Source organism: Anarrhichthys ocellatus, unplaced genomic scaffold (assembly GCF_004355925.1).
Source record: "Anarrhichthys ocellatus isolate YVR2014 unplaced genomic scaffold, GSC_Weel_1.0 scaffold24, whole genome shotgun sequence".
Taxonomy (NCBI): domain Eukaryota; kingdom Metazoa; phylum Chordata; class Actinopteri; order Perciformes; family Anarhichadidae; genus Anarrhichthys; species Anarrhichthys ocellatus.
Genome location: NW_022280054.1, coordinates 1168600 through 1186310, shown reverse-complemented (window position 1 = coordinate 1186310; position 17711 = coordinate 1168600). Strand labels below are relative to the sequence as shown.

At 41.6% G+C, this 17711-nt stretch overlaps 2 protein-coding genes across 7 annotated transcripts; both read right to left on the bottom strand.

The window, feature by feature from the left end:
- Nucleotides 1–1120: 1120 nt before the first annotated feature.
- Nucleotides 1121–7641, bottom strand: cunh19orf47 (chromosome unknown C19orf47 homolog). Of its 2 annotated transcripts, none has more exons than XM_031860585.1 (8): nucleotides 7570–7641; nucleotides 6289–6376; nucleotides 5738–5852; nucleotides 5452–5533; nucleotides 4661–4786; nucleotides 4395–4544; nucleotides 3276–3349; nucleotides 1121–3190 (listed from the first exon to the last, which is right to left on the bottom strand). In XM_031860585.1, the coding sequence occupies exons 1-8, from the start codon at nucleotides 7586–7588 to the stop codon at nucleotides 2618–2620; spliced, it is 1227 nt and encodes a 408-aa protein (XP_031716445.1). In that variant the 5' UTR covers nucleotides 7589–7641; the 3' UTR covers nucleotides 1121–2617. The 2 variants fall into 2 exon arrangements, with proteins under 2 accessions (XP_031716445.1, XP_031716447.1); XM_031860587.1 differs by having other exon boundaries at nucleotides 1127–3190; nucleotides 4470–4544.
- A 1017-nt stretch (nucleotides 7642–8658) lies between these two features.
- fosb (FBJ murine osteosarcoma viral oncogene homolog B) lies at nucleotides 8659–17325 on the bottom strand. Of its 5 annotated transcripts, none has more exons than XM_031861393.1 (6): nucleotides 17055–17325; nucleotides 16449–16636; nucleotides 14510–14893; nucleotides 14099–14206; nucleotides 13341–13661; nucleotides 8659–12262 (listed from the first exon to the last, which is right to left on the bottom strand). In XM_031861393.1, the coding sequence occupies exons 1-6, from the start codon at nucleotides 17116–17118 to the stop codon at nucleotides 12209–12211; spliced, it is 1119 nt and encodes a 372-aa protein (XP_031717253.1). In that variant the 5' UTR covers nucleotides 17119–17325; the 3' UTR covers nucleotides 8659–12208. The 5 variants fall into 5 exon arrangements, with proteins under 5 accessions (XP_031717253.1, XP_031717252.1, XP_031717251.1 ...); XM_031861392.1 differs by having other exon boundaries at nucleotides 8660–13183; XM_031861391.1 differs by having other exon boundaries at nucleotides 8661–13661; nucleotides 16449–16684.
- Nucleotides 17326–17711: the final 386 nt, after the last annotated feature.

Below are 17711 nucleotides of genomic sequence, written 5' to 3'. Positions count from 1 at the left end.
CACATTACGTCGTTTGAAAGAGGCCACCCTTTATAATAAGAAACAAAATCACGCATGCTGACACAGATTAATTCAGCCTTTACTTCAATTCACATCCCTTCTGTAGAAATCAGATTATGGCCAAACAGGAGCACTTGATGACTTCAGCTGATAAGGTTTTCAAGGAGATGGAGGCGGACAGCAGGAGGCTTCAGGGACCAGAGGAGGGAGAGAGCGACCTCAAGGGGACAGAGTCATAATTACACTTATTATTTCTGATCTGATGTGGGACTAACCTGCAGCCCACCAGCCAATCATGTGATCTATGTGCAAATTATACATTCTTCTCTGCTAAATTGTGTGATCATAGCAAGGTTGTTACCTTATTTCCTCTACATTTATAAGCATCCTTGCCTCTCCGAGGTGTGATTCCGCTGGTGCGCGAAGAGGAAATCCTCACATGGGATTAACTCAGTTCAGGAGCAGGCTATCCTCTCAGTGAGTCATGTAAAACATCTGTAGTTTCACATCTATATCGACTCCCTGGTTCATGGATCGGGGACCCGCATATCAGTGTATCAGCTCCTCCTGGGTGAACAGTCATTTCGACTCCAACAAGCATCTAGATTAACATTTATAAATAATGTATTAGCCTACAGCGAAACTTAAGACTCATGCAGGTGTTACGGTGCAACGAAACACTGGCATAAGCACTTCTGCCATTCTCTAAATGCTGCGATGACTAGTGATGGGAGCTGGGTCCATATCAAGGTGAACACTGCTATCTGCATGGTGTAGAGATGGCACTGTTGGCATAGGTTTTCTTAGTTTTCCTACATTAAACATGTTCCAATTCTGAAACGCTTAACTGTCCCTGTAAAACGTGTAAATTAATATTCAACACATACAAATTACATTAGTTTACAACATTAAATAAGCCTACACAACGCATACACACTTAACAATCCATCCCACTCAACCCAAACAAACACAAGCACATTCTCAAGTGGCATTAGAGACGTACTGTACAACCCCTGTGGCCCCTGGATGCCAAGCGTGTGTTCCCGGCTGCAGCTGCACAGAGTAAAGAGGCATCCCCCGATGAAACATCATTAACATATCACGCTGACAGTTCAGGCGAAATTATGCAGCAGTAAGCTCATTGTGAGAGGAGTGGGAGTTTAATGGGTTTATTGATAAATGATCATCTGAATGTTCCCAGGAGAATATAAATATCGACTTTGCCGTCATGTCGATACGTACAAGAGAACAATATGTGACAACGACATTGTCTCCTGTAGAGAGAGAAATGAAGAGGGAAGCTGTTTGGACCCTTTTCCTCTTTTAATTATTTTCCAAGCATATTTTGCTGAAATTCAGAACTTTTTTTCTTCAATATCCTTTAAAAAAACAAAAACAAATAACAGTTCACGGTGCGTTTGAATCTACCTTGTTTTTTTAAAAACTATAAAAATTCCTTAATGTGATTTTAAACATTTCAAATATTTACAGTCTAACAAAGTTCTGGTGTGAAGAAAGAAACATAGTACACAGGTGATGATGACCCATGCTGGGTGGAGGTGAACTACCTACCGAGACCTCAAGTGGCTTCCTGACACCAAACCCGATGGCATCTCGGAGTTTCTTTACATGGTACAAGAATGTCCACATAGAAAAATATGCAGCATAACTGGTGCTGTGCCGTGTGAAATCAAGTCTAACAAATCTATACATTGCATTTCAAAATAAACAATATTCTACTGAGCCGACCTTCAAGTAGAAAACGTTCAGTATGATGGTAGCAAGGTGGACATGGGCCTCTGGAGTTCAGAGGCGAGACGTTCTACTCCACAAAGCGCAGAAGAAGAAGAAGAGGTGCAGTGTTTCTTCTTGATTCAAGTGTTTAGAGACCATTTGAATTTACTTTCTCACTCACAAGTTATGAAGCTTTCATCAACACTTTTTCTACTTTCCAAACACGGCGGAGGAGGTCATTTTGAGGTGTTGAAGGTAAAATAAATGTACCATCACCTCATGGCTAGTCTTCCATCTGACCGCCGTCCTGCGTGTTCATTTAAAGAATAAACTTCACTTGCCTGAGGTGTGTACCTTTGTTACGCGAGAAACAACTAATTTTCAGGCAAATATCAACAAAATGACCAACTAATTCACCGTGGGGGAATATTTTCAACTACACAGACTGTATTCATTCAGGTGGACTCTCAAAAAAAGGGAAGATTTAGTCAGCAGCATCCTTATATGTGGAGTTAACGGGTAAAATAAAAACCACCATTATAGCAGCTTGGTTGACGTCATGCCTTAATCTCGCAAATATAGTTAAATACATATTTTCAAAAACTATAAAAGGCAGATATGATTGAGAACATTTAGTCCTCAAATTAAAAGCTTGGACACTAAACAAAGTTGTTTTCCTATGGCAGCATGACTAAAATGTAAAAGTATCTTTATCTAAGAGCAAACCTAAAGCCAAAAAGCAGCTATAAACCGACCATAAACACAAAAAACACTCCGATCTGCAGTCCTGCACGTCGCTAGGATGAGTGCAGAAAAGGGAGGGATACAAATTCTATAAAGGACATATAGAAAGAGTCTCAATCATTTTGTAGAGATGTATGTGTTAGGTTCTCTTGCTGCCCAGCCTCTTAAAAACACTAATAGCCATAATGTCCATCTGGGCACCCAGAGACTCTCCTCCATCTCCTCCGTCTCCTCCTCCTCCTCCTCCAGCCCCGGTGCTGCTGCTGACTTTGGAACTTGCTAAGGTGAGTCCCTCCTGGGCTTTGGGCCTGGTGCTGGTCACCCTGTTGTCCTGCGTGTCAGCAGGTGTGGGTGACACCGCGGCGCTCAGGTGTGTGGCAGGGAGCTTGCCCAGTCTCTGAAGAACACTAACCTTGGCAGGGGGGAGGCCATTAGGGGAGGAAGAGGAGGGAGTGTCAGACGGAGGTAGTTTGAATTTGCCTCCCAAGCGCCGCAGGGTGGTCGGGGCCGGTTTTGTGGCCAGTTTTGTGGCTGGCTCTTTCTTCTGGAAGACAGGGGCCCCTCTCTTGAGGACGCCAGCATACTGGAGGACGGAGCCTTCTCCATCACTGTCGTCCACGTCATCTACATCGATGGTACTAGACATTTTGCCTGGCTGCGGCTTGTCTTCCTCTTCATCCCCTCTGCCAAGACGACTGAACACACCGGTGGGCTGACAAACATGAGCATTATGAGCACATCCAATCCAATCCAATCCAATACAAAGGGAGCTATTGCAATATACCGACAGGCCTCACCTTGTTATTGCTTGTTGTCGTGTCTGCCTTCGATTCAGCTCCAAGTCTTGCAAACACAGAGGTGCGGTTCATTCCTTTTCAAGGAGTAGAGCAAAACAAATGTGACTGTGACCGGTTTGGTTTATGTTTGATAAATCATTTATAGCGATGGAAAAATAATCCACAGGATCCTTTTGAATATATTTGAAGGTAGAAGAAAATCTTGCATTATTTTGAAGACACAACTGCTGTGACTGTTGCAGAGTGCAAGTCTCTTATTCCCTTTTATCCCTAAATTAAGGCATATATTTAGGTTTTTTAATGCTGTCAAAACTGCTTACAAAGACTCCTTTCCCATTGCGAGTAGATGAGTATGTCTTTCTGTTTTGTTTTATTCTGGTGTGCCATGTTCTATATCACTAAAAAGTAGAAAACAGCATGAAGGCCAGAGTAAAAACGTGGTGGTTACTTCCTCTTTTGTATCCGTTACTTATTCAGTCTCCCTTCAAACTCGGAGCCAACTATCTTGGAACGATGTTTGAGCGCAGCTCGGACAAAGAGGGACGGAATTTGTGGCAAAGATGACAAACAAAGCGCCGGAGAAGGAGCAGAAATGAATGCGTCCACCCGGGTGTCATGTTTAGAAACCTCTAACCAGAGGAACTTATAGTTTTGTGACTCGGGTCAGAAATGCAAATGTGCTTTGCTGTACGATTTCAGTTTTGCTAATTACCTCGGAGGTATCTAATGACAGGATTGCATTTAAGAGAAAAAGCCAACTTTACAAGAGCATAGAGGTTTTCTTTCATGAAATAAATACTCATAATATTGAGCAGTTGACAGCATCACAGCTCTTTTCACAGACAAAGACCATAGTCAAAGATTTTTGGTTGGGTAAAATGAAGGTGAAAACGAGCAGTTTGACGGGGGGGGGGGGATACTTGTTGATGCAGTGGAAAGACAAGGGATTAAATCGTGACAGAAATGAATGAAGGTCAAACAGGCAAACAATCAGCCCCGAGTCACCCGTCTCAGTTTTAGTATGAAAGAAGTCCATGAAAACGTTTAGTACTGATTAGCTGTGGTGAGCAACGGCATTATTGGGGCGATTTGTCGTCAAGGCCACTGGGTCAGGCCTACCTTTCTTGGCCTGCTGGGCCAGGATGCGGCGTGTACGAGGTGTGGAGCCTTTGGGCATGTTGACGATGTACTTGCCTTCCATCTCAGCTGTCACGCGTCGGCGCTTCACTGCTGGCAGACTGTTCCCCTCGTCAGCTGGCTGACTTACAACTGACAAACAAAGTGGCGGGTACACGAGGATAAGCAAAGGTAAAGAATAAGAGAGGACTCCAGAGGGTGGGAAATAAGGGATGCATGGGGTAAAAGACGCGCTCCATGACATCTACCTGCTTTGCCGCTCTTGTTTGCTTGCATGTTGGACACTGTGACCGAGAGGCGGTTGTCAGGTCGACGGGCTGGAGTGGCCGGCGGGGAGTCACTGCTCAAAGCGTTGGCAATCATACGAGTGGCAGCTGAGAGAAAGCAGAAACATTTTCAAATACTTGTGATCTTGCTTGCTTTCTAAAAAGGGTCTCTTCCTGTTCTGACCCCAAGACGAGATCAGAGGACAGCTGAGCTTCAAAGTTAGACATGCCAAAACTAAAAGTGTGCATAAAAGAACATGTTGTGAAGAACTGAAGTAAGTCTTGTACAACCTGGCAACCGAGGCTGACAAACTAAGCGAAGCAGTTTGTTCTTGTGACATTAGATTACTCTGATTTACTTGATCTCCTCATGGAAACAATTACCCTTTATTATGTCCTATTACTTGACATACCAATAACAAATACTGCCAGTAAAAACTGTTTTGTACAGTTAGCTATTCCTCAAAATAGAAACTCTCTCTTTACCTCCGCCCAATCAGTTAGCGACCGCAGTGACCGACAGAGCCAGTGCATTAACGCTGAATATCATCCGTCTCTCGTATGCGCGCGAGAAACGGATGATCTTATGATCGGATGATGTTACACATTGGTTAAAATGAGTAAAAACAATTCCTATCCAGGTTTAAATGAAAGAAAAGGCATCATTCACATTCTGTTGTGATCTTAAACTCAAATTTGAAAATAAATCCCAAGACTTTATGACAATAAAAAACAGTTTCAATGATGCAGAAGATTTAAATGGAGATACTTACGAGTATTGGCAGTTCTTCTGAGCTCAGCTTTAACACTGGTCTGGCCTGAGGAGATGGCTTCTGTGGCCATTTTGCACATGTCCTGAAGAAGGGATACACATTACAGAGGTTATGTAAACGCACAGTCTACTGCAGTGGCTTTCACATCCATTCTCCATGACTGCATTCACAATAATACTGGATATATTCCAGAGGTATTTACATGCCTGCACCAGCAAAAGACAAAACACCCTCTTTTTCAACATTTCCGTACTTCAGAACGTGAAACAGTCGAGTCTGATCTCACCTGCCTGTACACCTGCTTAGCATGTTTAAGAATGGAAATGATATCGCCGATGACCGTGATGCCGAGGTCCATCATGATGTCTTTACTGAGGTCCATCAGCATGTTCTTGTGAATTCTGCAGACATGAATAATCAGATAATACTGTATGTACTTGGTGTGGATCAAAGAAAAACAATATGCATTGTTACCCATTAGTTCAAAGCAACCTATTGCGAACAAGAGTTGCAAACATTAAGTCCCATGGACTAATAGATCAATTATTCACTGGACAGTTTTAATTCCATGAAAGCTGTCATAATCACCACATGAATCAATAAATAAAAATGTCACATTATCACAAAATGCTCTGGCAGTACCTACTGGATTATCACCAGAAAATAAAGAAAGAAAAGTAAGAAACTGCTCCGCTTCTAAGCAGGACAGTTTATTGTGTTTCAGCTCAGTTACGGTCTAATGTGACGGCGCAAAGGAAATTCATATGATCAAGCACAACACAGAATGACTTAAGAGTACTATTAAAAGCCTATTATTAAAAAGAAGCATCAGGTTACCTGTTATCCACAAAGGAGACTGCATAAGTGACTGCGAGGCCGGCTGGAATCCCAGCGTCCTTAAAAAACTGAATCCACTCCGAGGTGGCTTAAGAAAAAAATAACAGACCATTAACAATCGTACAACATAAAGGATTTCACGGACAATCCGTGTTAATAATTTCACTTATAATTAATAACTCTTATGGAGCAGTCTGCAACTAATGATCACTTTGTTTTGACATTAACCGATTCATTGCGTACATAGTGTCAGAAAATGTCCATCACAATCCACACCTACGGTTTCATCTTCAGTACTTCTTTAGTCTGACCAACAGTCCAAAACTATTTTATTAAATATTATATTAAACAGTCAAAAGCAGAAATTGTACATATGTGAGAAGCTGAAACCAGTATATGTCCACATTTCTGTTTTAATTGTAACATCCACTGATTCATGATCTAAATTGTTAATGAACTTTCTAATGACCATCTACCAAGTTAATGGTTTCTGCAGTACTTGTGTCCATAAAGACCTCTTCAAAGTTAATACCATCCACTTATGCTGTTGGTTCTCAGTAATAATGCAGACTACAGTGGGAGCAGGGCCTGCCAGAGAGCAGCATACTGAGGTCTAATGATGACCATAGTCAGCTGGAGGCTATTTATAACACCAATAATGAAGCGTCCAGTAGTTGGAGTAACAGAGTGAACGGTGGTTAACAGCTGCCAGGACAATGGCTCTGTCCAACATGCTTAGACTGTAAACTCATAGCTACACAGAGACGAAGCTCACACGGTGGCTACAACCTCATGTTGCACTTAGGCGCCTGACAAGACAGAACCACGAATCAAAGCCAAACATTGTTTATTGAAATGTATGAACTCATATACAGAAGATTCAGAGCCGGTTAGCTCACGTTAGCATAAGACGACGACCAAGCTAACTTAACCCGCACACAGAACAAAGGACAAGAATTCAGCGCACAACTCTCCGTTGACGCCTGTTAAAATAAATGAAAGTGAAATCACAGGTTCACGGGAACAATTCAAGGCCCTAAATAAGAAGCATTTGTGTTAGCATTCACCATTAGCATAGTCATAGCGGTAGCGTTAGCTATGAATTAAAAGGCGCTACCGGCCATTCTCCGGCATCCAATGCGAACAAGCACGGCTGTAAAAGCTCTGGACACGGTTCCGGATTGATGCAACAACAGAGTGTCTACTAAACAGTGAAATACCGAAATATTTAAATGTTAGCGAGCGGTAACGTTGGCTTGCTGTGGGCCTTTCTGCTCTCACCTGTTGTCACGGACGCCATGTTTACAAGAAATGTCTGGTGACGTCAGCTACATCCGGACAGCTCGCGCTGCTCCTGTGACGCCACTTCCGACTGAACCACCAGGAGGGCTCGTGAAGTTTTATTTACGGACGCTAGAGAGCAACACAGACCGCAAACTCACACACAACAGCACGAGCAGATACTCATGACCACACTTGGAGGAACACTGTATTTTAGTATAAATATATGGATGTGCTCACATGTGCCCATGATGCTATGCAGTACTATACTACTAATCTACCCAGTATACTACAAATTATTTTACATTGTCTCCATGTTTACCAGCTACAACATTAAAATGCTTTTACATGTATTCATTAGTGATAAAAGCAGAATGATATCATATTTTATAATAATGTAGCCTAACACTGTGAAAGGAGCCATTCTGCATAATGAGTACTTCTTTTATACTTCTGTACGTTTACCTAATTTAAATTTTGCATTCGGGACTTTCACTTGTAATGGAGAATTTTTGGACTAAGATATTTCAACTTTTACTTAAGTAAAGTATCTCAGTACTTCCTCCACTACTGCACATCCAACTTGGACGAGTAGCTTACAGTTTGCTTTTTCTTTTGTTGCAGAAAACACCTGCTGGCTATGGCCGAAAATAACACTGTGGGAGCTAAATAACGAGTTAAAACACACTTTAAACCAGAGGGGAAATATAAAGTCAGGTGATAAAGCTCTATGAGTTCATCACAATGGCTCTTTTCACACACAAACAGTCATAGGATGAGAAATGTTATTTTCTGTCTTGATTGCGCAGTTTGAAATTTTTTCATAAATAGGTTCTGCCCACTTTTGGTTTGCAGGACTTTTCATACTGAGTAAATAGTTTTCTAACATTCTGAAGAACTGTGGCCTTTTCACAACTTTATGGATTAAAAAACAATGAATCAAGAAATTCATTTGCCGATTAAAAGATGAAAATAATAGTGTCAGACTTAAAAATATACAAACACAATCACTTTCCAGAAAAAATAAAGAAATAATAATAAACACTTGGATAAAAGTCCAAAGAGTGCAATGAAGGTCAAGCATTTAAAAGTGAGAGACATTTACCTTATAATATGTCGTTTATTTATGTAATATCTTCACAAATTGGAAAAGAATGGCATTTGGTCAAATCATCATTAAAGGAGACAGCCCACCCAGCTTTTGCAGTCTAGAAACTGAGAAAAACTCTCTACAATGTAAACTTTTATAAGAGAGCAAAAAGGGCCAGAAGCTGAAATATGGACACAGAAAGATCAGAGACTTTCAAAAAGAGACAGTGCAAATTTGTCATACAATTCGGTCATTTTAAGTTCAAATTAAGTTATAAAACTAAGTAAACAGGTATTATAGTGTGCAGAAAAACTAAATTATATGCACTGAAAAAATAGACAATTTGATATTAGAGCACCTTCATGAAGTTATGTAATTATCTATACGCCCTAAATAATACAGTATATGTCTTTTACGTTTTACAATGTCACATCTAGAAAAAAAGTTTCTTTGGGCTTTTAACTGTTGTAACTTCAACATATCTTCTTTTTCCAAATGTGACAAAATTGCAACTTTTTTGTCCAGACAAAGAAATACAGAGTAAATAAAGACAAAAAAAAAGATGAAACATTGATCAAAGGAATGGATCAGAAAATAAGCATTGACTTTTTAAATACCTTGCTCGTGTTTCTGCACATCATTAACAAATGAAAAATATTTGTTCAGGAAGATCAAACCCAAATGTTGCAATAAGTATTAAGGATAACGTTTAATATTGTAACAAAAAATGATAGTTAAAGCAATATATCATCACACTTGACATAAAGTAGCAGTCAGTTTGAGCACTGCATGATTTGCTACATTATGTTTATCAGAGAGGATAACAAGTATTGCATTTCATACCAGGGAATATATGGAATGTAGAGTGTATATGGGACTTGTGGAAAAATAGAAATACATACTGTAGCAACATTCACCTCAATAGAAAAATAAGAAAGCTCTTGTTCAGATAACACTAAGGTAGCCATTATAAAGTACAAGTAATAGCAGGCAGTTTCTCTGTTTTATAACTGCAGCTAAATATTTCTCTTTTTTTTTTTCAGCAACCCAATTGTGATTCCAAGCTTACAGGAAAAATGATGTAAAACAAATTCAATGGAACCCAAGGCAAATAAATTAGATGAAAGAATGAGTCTACTATGTTGTGTGGTGATCTGGGGCACAAGTGTGGAGTGCAAGTACAGTACGAGGGCCCTCTGAGATCTGTTTATCACACTTAAAGATGTTGCAGGCAATTAATATTAAACCATAATGAAATCACAGAGTGATTACTGGGCTCTCGGAGCTTCAGCTGCTGGGAATTCACTGTGTTATTGGCAGCCATTCTGCATTAAACATCCTAATGAGACAAGCAGTGTGTTCATTTGTATGGAGCCTCAGCAACAGCAATGTGTAACCTTCTACCATACAATGTGAAGCACTGCCTTGCCATCATACTATAAGTAGCACCACAAAAACCTATATACATGAGAACTATTGAATATGTTTTATGCTTATTCTGACGACAGAACATATTCTCATCACATTTGCATTTTGAGAGAAATGAAAAGCCTCTCCGACATCTGTACAAACACAGTCCTTAATCAACATTTAAAAAATTGAGGTCTGCCCATCGTCTGACCACCAAGAGCCACGTTTAGACCATTCATTTAGCCATTCTTTTTAAATAAACATGTTTATTTATTGAAAATAAAGCTTCTTATCCAGAAAATACAATCACAAGAAATATTAATCTCAATTCGACAACATATTTGTTTGAGTACAAGAATGGATTAACATGATAATGTTCATATGAAGGCCAAATTTGCGGTTGTCCTTTAAACACACGTTTCAGTTAGGAAATAACAATGTTATTAAGTGATATGTTTACACTGCACAGAAATGCATACTTAAATGAAACAGTTAAGTCATGTTGTATTCTGAACACTTTTAATATCTGTATTGACATTCAATCACACTATTTTTTTTGCCCTCATTTTGCACCTGCTAAGGATCAAGTGGCATTAAGGTGTCAGTAGCTTTGGGACAGACCTCACAGAGAAAAAACAAACAAAACAAAGGCATTATCACAACCTTCTAACATCGTAATTATAAACGTACATTTAATGTAACTTGGATAGTGCTTTATATTGTTTATAAAACATAAATACACCTTGAAAGATGCAGTGACATCGTGCTTCATGGGACAGGGCAGTACTTTAAATTCATTATAGTTTTTTTTGTGTTCCTTTAGAAAAATATTTATTTTAAAACTAAACCTCAGTAACATTTTATCTTGTTCTTCATTGACAAAAATATTCCATTAAAATCTGCAGACATTCAAACTTTACAATCATGGTACATACACTTATATATACATGTTACCTGTATATATGTATGTGCATATAGATTTATAATTCGGTTTTTTTTGTAATGCACAACATGCCTCCAAAGTTGCCAAATGAAAATACAACAAAATAATGAAACAATAGTTACGATGCAATAATAATAGTAACAGTAATGACAAAATCACCAGATAGAAAAAACAAAACAAAACAAGAAACGGCAACAGTACAAGTGAAAGCAGAGGTCAATGCAAAACACACAAACAAACGTAAACATTAAAATATATAACAATTCTCACTCAAACATACAGAAAACAAATTGTACAAATTCACAGGCAAAGAGAGGACGCTCACTCCGTGACATCAGCCAGCATGTTCTCCCCTTTTGTTTCCAGGTCTTGCTTTGCGCTCACTCGCCACATCAACCTCAATAAAGAAAGAAATAAATGGACCAGGGGCCTCAGAGTGGACACACTCACAATAAACGCACCCCCACCTCGTCTCCGCTGAGAGGACAGGGGAGGTACAGAGACCACTGAGCCCAGATGTTTAGAGGTTGTCTTTATCACAACAAAAAGGTCCCTCCTCTAAATAAAGGCATTGCTTCACATCCGATTGATTCCGAGCAAAACACAGAGCTGGTGTGCTGCAACAAAACGTCTGTCTTCAGTTCAGAGACTTGAAAGCGATGGTGTGAATATACGCATGTAGGCCCGGGGTGATGAGGCTCTGTGGTATGGAGGTGGTTTTACTGATGCCACCCTTCCACACAGTTGGCAAGAGCGGGGGTTTTTTCTTTCTTTTTTTTTGCTTTGTTTTTAACATTTGGCTCTTTCTGCATTTTCAACATTTGGTTCGGAAAATGGGTGGTTATGATGGGAGTCATCCATCACCTCTCCATTTGAGTCTGTCCAGCTTGGTTTGCCTCCCTTCCTGGTAAACCTCTTCCATCCTCACTTGTAACCGGCCTCACAACACAAGACGTGTCTAATTTTCATTGTGTCAACATCGAGAAATGGCTCAGCAGAAGACAGTGGCATCCGTCTTGCATTTTGCATTCATCAATTATGTGTCTATGTGCATAAGTGATGCTATTTAGCTGCTGTTCACTAAAGATCCGCTTTGAGCAATGCGCTCAAAGAAAAGGGTCTTCCTTATGGGAGTTGTGTCCATGTCCATGTCCTTGTATTTTGGGTGCAAAAGGGCGTGTTAGTTGGGCCGTCATTCACTCAAGGTCCCATGGGTTGGAGGGGGTCTTCGGGCTCTCGGGGGTCGAAGACTTCAGAGAGAGGGAGAAACACAGAGACAGAAGAGGAGAAACAAATGGGCAGAGATGGGTCGCATGGCAGGTAGGCAGACGACAGAAGAATAAAAAAACTAAAGAAAACAGAGCGGAAAGCAGAATATTTAGTGGAGACTGCGACACTCGGATCCCCAACTTGCCAAGTCCAAGCAGCAAGATGAAGAAGCAGAGGGAAGTCGAGCAGATGAGAGGTTAGAGGTGAGCGAGAAATCAGCGGTCTGTCTCCCACAAAAGACCCGAACAAAGTGTCCTTCTTGCCTATTTCTGATTTGCACAAATACATTCAGCGAGAGGAAGAAGTGAGAAAAGGAATGGAAAAGGATGAGAGCAAGAGCACTGGAAAATTCAACCGACAGAGGGAACAAGGTGGGGGCACTGGTGCTTGTTGGAGTGTAAAGTTGGCTTCTGGTATCTTACTCAATGTACTGTTAGGTTAACGATTGAGAATATTCATTTTGAATTCATCTTTTAATTCAGAGCACTCACGATTTGCAACTTGGACATGATTTTGTAACTCAAGTTTTTTTTCACTTATCTTGTCCAGTTGCAGGTATTCTCATAATACAAAACAAGATATGATTTATGTATCGTTGTCAACGGTTAGATCCAATGTAACTATTTGTATGGCTCTTGATTGGAATGCATGAATGTGTAAACTTTAACCCAATCAGAAACGAATGATTGGTTCTTTTCTCCCAATCTGTGAGACTGATCGGTACTCTGCATGTACTTGCTTCAGCCTCTACTGCCGACAAGCGTAATGTATGTGCTTGTTGATATGTGTGTGCGTGTGTCTGTTGGTCAGTCAGAGTGCCAGCAGTGAAGGAGAGTTCAGGGAATCAGAAGACTGCTCGCTACTGCTGTTCCGCTGGTTGGCACTGACCCCGCAGGCTCCCTCTGGGTAGGTGAACACAAATGAAGATGTGTATGAGGTGTTGTAGCTGCCAATGGCCGCATCGTCATGGTTAACACCACCACCACTGTCGCTGGCCATGTGGCATGGCCCGCCTGGTGCCGCCTCACTTGAGCCATAGAAAGAACGAGAAAACTCTACCTCCTGCATCATCCCTGGCTGAGGCTGCTGCTGGACTTGCTGCTGAACCGGAGGCTGGGACTGTGTGGAGGCCGGATGGGCTGTGTAGGCAGGAGGCAGATAGAAAGAGTCCTCGTTCACAGCCAAGCCCAGAATGGAGACAGGAGGTGGTAAGGTCTGGGGAGGGAGCTGCGCTGAGCTGTGCTGAGATTGGTCCTGGTATGGGATCTTACAGGTCGGCTGGTGGGCCACCAGGACAAACTCCAGACGCTCCTTCTCCTTCTGCAACTCAGAGATCTCAGCCTCCAGCTCTGCCTTCTCCTCCTCCAGTACGTCCGTTTCCTTTTGGCAGGTACAGAATGACAGAAACATGGACAGAGGGACAGTGGAGCAAGAGACAGGTTGGTGAAATGAGTAGAGGAAGGAAGAAGATGTGCAGCAGAAAGAGAGAAAAAAGGAGTGTTAACTACACCAAAACCACTACTTGAGATTTTGTGGAGGTGGATGTATTCATCCCAGCAGAAATGCCTTCCTCACCTGCAGTTGGATAAGTAAGGTGGTTTATGTAAGAGCCCAATAATTAGGCCATAAATATCGTAGGTACAGTAGTCTATCTTGAGGACTATAATTGTCTTCACCACAGCTAAACCCCATTACAATAAACCATAATCTTACACACATGTACACATCTAATAACACACACTGCAATGCTATGGGAGGTAACCTAAAGTATGTAATTATGATCATTACTCATTCTGCTATAACAAGGCCAAGCTCACCGACTGCAGTCTGTCTGTAAGGTCTCGTCGTCGGTTTCTACATTTGGCGGCAGCCAACTTGTTTCTCTCCCTCCGAACACGTCTCTTCTCCTCCTCCTCTGGTGTTAGCTAGGACGAAGAGGAATAAGACGAAACAGATTAGGATAATTGTGTTGTCTGTGTTCTTGAAAATGTAGTCATATTGTCCACGCTGCAGTGAAGGGGGTGAACTAGATGGGCAATCAGGGTAAACATTTTTTTAAACATTTTTTTTGATAAGTACCCATGCCACTAAAAGTATTTGTGCACACCACTGCTGAACAGCACAGTACACAGTAGTTGGATCTGATACTTTTGGCGCCCATGTAAACAATATACCTACACTTCAATGTAACAAGTCAACAAACAAACCGTTCAAGCACACACACTTACTAACACACCAACATCTCCATCGTCACTCACAGACTCGTCTCGTGTACGGCGGCTGCGGGTTCTGGACTGGCGGATCGGGCCCGGAGCTGGGCCTGGATTGTCCGAACTTGGAGAGGTGAATGCAGACCCCGAGGAATAACTGGGGCCTGGCATGTCATATGGGTCAACCAATGACATTGACTGGGTCATGGTCGTGGTACCAGTGGACCCACTCTGCCCAGAGGCCTGGGAGGAGACGAGGGTCGGCTGGACCAACCACTGCAGATCCTGACTGGTGGTGATGGCGGTGACGGTGGGCACGAATGAACCGGGCATCTCTGCTCCGACACTGGGCCCTGGCACGCTGCCCACAATGCTCAAGCCAGCTCCCGCTGACACACACTCCTGAACAAAAACACACCATGTAAAGCCACTGGTCAGTAAACAGACAAACAGAGGCAGAAAAACAGACCGGAACAAGCTTGGATCAGCTGCTTTCTCAAAGTTTTTGTCAAATTTAATATAACCTATTGCAGCCATCATGCCAACCTCATAGGCAGAACTTTATATACAACCAAGTGCTGCCATCAAGGGTACATTTTTTTTAAATGGACTGCATTGTTATTTTAATTAAGGTCATATTTTGAATTGCAACAAACTACAATTTCTTGTCAAGATAATTGGCATGACAAAACAAATTTTTGTTTTTTTTAACTAATAGCAATATCCTTGAACTTTTAATTTGATGCACATAATGATTCATGTAGTCTATCACAAATGCATTTACAGGTAACATACATGTATCATATGATTTCCAAAAGTGTGGAAAAAAAGTTATTCCAACCATCTAAGAAGAGGAAACATTGGAAACCGTACAGCGTACAAGTATACGAGCGAAGGAAAAAAAACAGCAGCCCGCTAAATTAAGTGGAGCCTGAATCTTAGTTTTAAATGTGCTGTTGCTGTGTCACAAATTGTTGTATGTATCACGATATGAATCCACAAAAAAAGCACATATCTGTCGCGTCTTTCTTGTTTTAGTTCAGAGCCGGTGAGGACGTGATCGAGCGTCATGAATATTCATATCAAGAGTGAAAAGACACCGGGACAGGCGGCTCTGAAAGTGTCCGCCTCGACCAATCGTTTCTCTCACAGAGAGTCCCCCCCCCCATCTTCCTCCTCCCCCGTCACACCCGCGGTGTTCCCCTTGGCAACGCGACGGAGCACTCCAAAATAGAACAAGCATTTACGTCACGGCAAGGCCAATGAGGGGAGAGCGGAGCGCGTGGAAGGAGAGAAGCGGGGAGGGGCGGGGCCTTGGCGCTTACGTAGGAGAGTTCCAGCGCCGTGTCATCCGTTCTGCGGCGTGCTGTAAACTGAGCACGTTGTCACAGCCTGAGGGCTGCTACCAGGGTTACCACAAGCAACAGATAGCGGTACATTCATATTGAATGGTTGATGTACTTTGCGACAATATTTATATCTGATCGCAGAATAAACTTAATGGTTTACTTCACGCGCGGCTCCAACATGACCAGCCTCCGATAAAAAAAAATGAAGTGCCATTAAAAGTCTCGGCTATAAGAGTCATATTTCAGTGCTTTTTATAGACCTATGCATGCTATTTTCTTTTATATATAGTTTCTTGCCTGTATCAGACTAATTTTGTATATTCTAATATAATAGCATATTTTATGCTATGTTGTTTTGCTGTTTATTACCAACATATAATTAAAAATCAGATAGGGTTACTAAACTACCACAAGCAATAAACTCGTGTGAGAAATGTAAGCACATTCATCCTGGACAAATACGAACAGGTCCATCTGTGCTTGTAGGACCATAAGCCAGTCCCTTTTGTATTTACGAATGAATAAACAAAAACAGCTGTGACATTGTTTTTTATGTTTTTGTTTTAAGATACATTTCCATTCATTCTCATTCATTCTTTTAAACTTACCTGCGGAGCACTGGTGGTCGGCGGGCTTCCGAAGGAGTCCACGGAGGAAAGGTACTGTGACTCTATAGATGGAGAGGAGCTTCCACGGGAACCGCTGTCTGGGTCGCCGGAGAAACCTTGGTACATCTCCCCGGAGGGACCGGGAGAGAACGCGACACCTGCAGCAACCAGAGAGAGCGCGATGTCACCTGCAACGGCAGGGCATGTGGCACAAGATTACTAAAGAAGAGCCTAGACTGTGAGGAGAGAATGACTGGTGTTAGGCAGTGCAGTTCACAAAACCCAACTAATAAAGAGTTTTAAAGAGTATAAGCTCTGATAAAAAAAAGTTGGATAATCCCACCGCCTAATTGCTGCGTCTGCATAATTTCGTTGGTCATTGAATAATACTGCTAGAATAAGCAGACTATAGTCTTTTGTGCCTGACAATATTTGATTGAGTTATTTTATGACTCAATTATTTTAGTTAATTTGCAAAAGCAATGTCAAAAGGGAAACATGTCTCAAAGCAGCTCATATAAACAGCCGGACAGATGTTTTTGACCTACTTTTAACCAGCGATTTGTAAGCAATTCATTTCAAACAATACAATCTATATTTACCTACCGTTGCTGATGTTTTTACTATTCCCCTGTGAGGTGCTCTTGGTCTCTTTCCAAAAAAGTTGCATGAAGAAGCTTAATCCAGTTCCCCGCGTCGAGGGGGGAAAGCGTCCCGATTCAATCTGTGAAGAAGTCCTCTCGTTTTGCTTTAAATCCTCGGAGCACTCTCCTTTATCCCCACGTCAAATATGCGATGAGGCTATAGATCCATAAAGTCCGCTGAAGGAATGCCAGAGGACGTTAGCGGGTATTACGGTGCACAGTAGCAGATCTTGTCGTATGAATGGATCCATCCTCCCAGAGTATAACCAGGACATTTCTAGCCTTTAAGTCCCGCCTCGGAGTTCCGCTGACGTACATGCCCATATTTGTGCTTTGGTGGTGTTGTGTTTGGTATCCTTGGTGACGTTGAGGGAATCCCTCTCCCACTGAAATGGACCAGAAGCTCACCTCGCCGACAGATAATAATAGATGTTTTTTGTTTTTTTTAGAATATTACAGGCACGAGGTATTTCTCACCGTCTGACAATTTCTGAGAGGAAATTTAAATAAACTTCAGAGAGATAAATATGGAACGAATCTATTTAGGACCATAAGCGTCTAACCATGTGGGGACATTTTTGTCTATGTCAAGACAGACATTAATATTCCTATTGTATCT